Source organism: Sinocyclocheilus rhinocerous, unplaced genomic scaffold (assembly GCF_001515625.1).
Source record: "Sinocyclocheilus rhinocerous isolate Xijiao unplaced genomic scaffold, SAMN03320098_v1.1 scaffold484, whole genome shotgun sequence".
NCBI lineage: Eukaryota > Metazoa > Chordata > Actinopteri > Cypriniformes > Cyprinidae > Sinocyclocheilus > Sinocyclocheilus rhinocerous.
The window spans coordinates 742850-747350 of record NW_015658063.1 but is presented as its reverse complement, the minus strand read 5'-3'; the positions used below and the strand labels follow the sequence as shown (position 1 = coordinate 747350).

Sequence of the window (4501 nt, the reverse complement as noted above, 5' to 3'; positions counted from 1 at the left end):
GTTATATTTTTTTGGCAACTGCAAAGGCCCTTTCACATCAAAATAGAAATTAGAAATTAGGCTGATAGAAGTGCCTTTGCACCTCACCCCCAATTTCTCTCAAACAGAAGAGGTGTTGGTGACTATGTTTCCATCCACCTATTTTTATGCGCATTTTGGAATATCGCATAAAAAAAAAACGCACGATAGAAATGCCAAGATGCACAGACATTCTAAAAATGTGCATAAAAACTTATACGCACAATTGAGTAGGATAAACTTTTTATCCGATAAGAAAAAATGTGCATAAACTACGATGGAATCACATTTACCAAATAAATTCCACCATGCGCATCAAAAAAGTCATGTGACTTTGCACAATGGGACGGGATAACTTGACTAACCAGCAGACCGATCTCGTTGCACAGCATCTGAAATGTTGTTTTGGTCGTTCTGAAATCATATATTAAAATTATTATATTAAGTGGCTTCTCCTACTTTTCTTAGTGATATTTAGTGCCAGTTTATCAGGACGTGACGATTTCGTTCTCTTTGACTCGTTGGAGACAGTGCTTTATTTGCAAATGTTTTATGCGATATTCCAATTTTGCACATAAGTTAAATTCGAATCTTTGGATGGAAACATAGCTATTATCACAAAATAATATCCTGATCACCCTGCTATGTTTTATTTAGCTCTCAATTGTTCTGTAAATGATCTGAGCGGAGAGGTGGTCTGAGACATGAAAGGTAACATGAAATTCATGAATGACTTACCGTGCTGCTTTGAATCACACAGAGATATGGCCCCTTTCTTATTTTCACAGAGATATGGCTCCATTCTTATTATGCCCATAATCCACCTCTGCTTTTGATTTACCGTCGTGTCATAACAGTCTTTGGTGCAAGACGATTTTTGTCCACAAATGTTTCGCTGGACCTGCATGGAGGTTAAAAAGCAAGATTAGTTTCTCATAAATTAGGAGACTTGGTATGGTTTATGGTTTAATTTCATATAAATCACGAGCTTATTTGCGAGAGTACCTTGATGTCTTATACTGAGGAACAAGGTCAAACTACTGCTCTGAATGCTTTAAGTGAAATCAGACCATAGCGTGGATTGCTGATCTTGTGGTATAACTGTAAACGATCTGTGTCTGTCAGATGTGTCTAGCCAAGCTCTGTCCCTTTGGCTGAACTCCCATAAAACATGGATATTTCCTAAATAAAAAGGTTGTTTGCTCAAATCTTGTATATCCGCTGTAAATGGCCTCTCTGGGGTGGAGCACAAATCTCCAGAAGTGAAAGATTTTCGCAGATGCCCACATAAACCAACTTCTGTTTTTAATTAGTAAACAAATTCCGTTTTTGCTTTAAAACCTAATAGCTTATATAAACTACAAGTTCAATATAACCAAAATTATGCAAATTAGTCTCACAATGTCATTTCATATTTGTTCTTAAACAACATCTGCATGGATTTTAAACTGTTATAAATGTCACATTGTTTTAAGCTTTTTATTACATTATTTGGATATAAAACCACATGCCAATTTTCAGCAGGTGTGGGATCTTAAATACATTTTAATGTTCTAAATGTGGGTAGAACATTAGACAACACTGATAACCAGACACACTGTTCTTTCTCGTAATCCTAGCTGCGGTGGTCCCGTTTTAAAGGATAGATCACACTGTTTTATGCGGCAATATTTCAGAATAAATCAGTTTCATATACTCAGACTTCTGGCTTTGAGATTAAAGTTAACTTGAACATTTACACCTCAGTGTTCTGTCAGGTGAAAGTTTGTATTGTTGCATCAACTGCAGAGATGTCTCTTTGTGTTATTTTTCAGGCGGAATGATTCTTAACCCCTCCTACTTTGGCACCAAAGGACACAACAACACCATGATCCATGAGATGGGTCATATTTTGGGACTGTACCATGTGTTTAAGGGTGTGAGTGAACGCGAGTCATGTGATGACCCCTGTCAAGAGACCACCGCATCAATGGAGACGGGAGATCTGTGTGCTGATACAGCACCAACACCAAAGTCTAAAGTTTGTCATGACCCTGATCCAGTCAATGACACGTGTGGCCTTACCCAATACAAAAACACACCCTACAACAACTACATGAGTTACACAGGTAGTCATGATTAGTTTACTGCTTCTGTTTGCTCACCAAATACAACCAGCTTTACTTTAAAAATGATGTTATTTCCACTTATTGGTACAGGTTATACCTAAATGCTTGTAGTGTAAATCAGTATGATTGTTTTTTATGTTTTTGAAAGAATTCTTGTGTTCACCAAGGCTGCATTTTTGATCAAAAAGACAATGTGACATTGTGTAAAAAATAAAATAAAAAAAAAGTTCTCAATTTTAATGTTTATAATGTAATTTATTCCTGTAATGAGAGAACAGTAATATTCCTGTAATAAGAACAGCATTTATTTAAAACAGAAATCTCTTTACCTTTATTTACTGTCATTTTTGATCAGTTTAATGCATCCTTACTGAATAAAAGTAGCAATTTCTTTAATAGAAAAAAGTCAGCGATTAATATATAAGCCATATATAAGTAGACTGCCTGATTACAAGTGTGAAGACACCTGTGATGCTAATTACAGGACACACTTTAGTTTAAAATTAGTTTAACATCTTTTGTTTCTAGGGTTTCTAGGGCTTTTCCAGTTTCAATTGTTTTTTTTTTTAAATGCTTCTGTTGAACCACAATTCAAAAGCAGTGTCTGATTTTCATTAATATAATTTTCAGTATTTTTTTATTATTATTATTTTGTCAGTTTCAGTTTCAGTGAATTTCAGTGACCGTTGTGGGTTTTTCTTTCTTTAATGGAAGGGTACCTTTTTATTACAGATGATGACTGTACAAACCATTTTACACCCAATCAAGTAGCTCGGATGCACTGCTATATTGATTTGGTCTACAAAACCTGGGTCCATGGCAGAAAGCCCACCCCTGTTCCTCTTACACCAGTGGTGATTGGCCAAGATGCAGATTCCATCACCATTCATTGGCTGAACCCAATCAGTGGGCCACTTGCCCACAGGTAAAGTAAGGAGCATACATTGGCTCGTTTCCACCAAGCGGTACGGGTCAGTACAGTACAGTACGGTACGATTCGGGACCGAACACCCTGATCCAGCTTGCGTTTCCACCGCCAACAGTACCCTTACTTGATAGGCGTGGTGTATGCCGGAAAGTAGCGATCAACGATAAAGCGCGACAATAAGCACAACTCTGCCTCTTTTTGTTAAATGTCAGTTTTAATGAACAATAATAACCATTATAAAAGTATAAGTACAAATTATAAGAGGCTTATATAAGAGGAAATAAAGTCAAAAGCAAACAATTCAGTCAAATGTATGCTACAAAGTCAGCTCTGTACCACAGTAAAGTTCAAAATAAATATATAAAGTTAAAGAGGTCATATGATGCGATTTCAATTTTTCCTTTCTCTGTTTTTTGAACCTTAAACCACATAAAAACACATTTCATTACACCAAATACACAAAATAATGTTCTTTTTAGCAGCATCATATGACCTCTTTAAACATAACTTTGTGCTCAGCCAAAACGATATGACCAGGAACAAATAATAGATTCATTAGACCACGAATGCCTGTTAAATATACCCAAAACAAATTGTATCTCGTTTAATCACTACAGAGACATCAGAGCCAGCGACAAATGTCGGAAGGACTAGCCGAGCTAAGGCTGCTCTAGGGTCTAGGCGGATACATGAGCACTGAGCGCCCGGTGATCGCCTGGAGCTCCGAAATCGGCATAGCAAATTTTTCAAATAGGCACTATCTTTATAAATAAACCGCAGATTTGAGTTTTAAATAACTACAGGTGCATCTCAATAAATTAGAATGTCGTGGAAAAGTTCATTTATTTCAGTAATTCAACTCAAATTGTGAAACTCGTGTATTAAATAAATTCAATGCACACAGACTGAAGTAGTTTAAGTCTTTGGTTCTTTTAATTGTGATGATTTTGGCTCACATTTAACAAAAACCCACCAATTCACTATCTCAAAAAATTAGAATATGGTGACATGCCAATCAGCTAATCAACGCAAAACACCTGCAAAGGTTTCCTGAGCCCTCAAAATGGTCTCTCAGTTTGGTTCACTAGGCTACACAATCATAGGGAAGACTGCTGATCTGACAGTTGTCCAGAAAACAATCATTGACACCCTTCACAAGGAGAGTAAGCCACAAACATTCATTGCCAAAGAAGCTGGCTGCTCACAGAGTGCTGTATCCAAGCATGTTAACAGAAAGTTGAGTGGAAGGAAAAAGTGTGGAAGAAAAAGATGCACAACCAACCGAGAGAACCACAGCCTTATGAGGATTCAGGGCTCAAAATTAACTTTTTTACTTGGTAGCACTGGTGCTCCCAACTTCAAAAAGTTAGGAGCACCAGCAAAAATTTAGGAGCACCACAACTACAAATTATATATTAACAGATTTTATCCTTACATTCTTAACTTT

At 36.7% G+C, this 4501-nt stretch overlaps 1 protein-coding gene across 1 annotated transcript in view; it reads left to right on the top strand.

Annotated features, from left to right (window-relative positions):
* LOC107722077 (pappalysin-2-like) overlaps window positions 1-4501 on the top strand; it is a 62704-nt gene that overhangs the window by 15067 nt on the left and 43136 nt on the right. The window contains exons 4-5 of the mRNA XM_016530301.1: window positions 1833-2126; window positions 2859-3051. Of these exons, the coding sequence (XP_016385787.1) occupies window positions 1833-2126; window positions 2859-3051 (487 nt within the window). The remainder of the gene's footprint in view (window positions 1-1832; window positions 2127-2858; window positions 3052-4501) is intronic.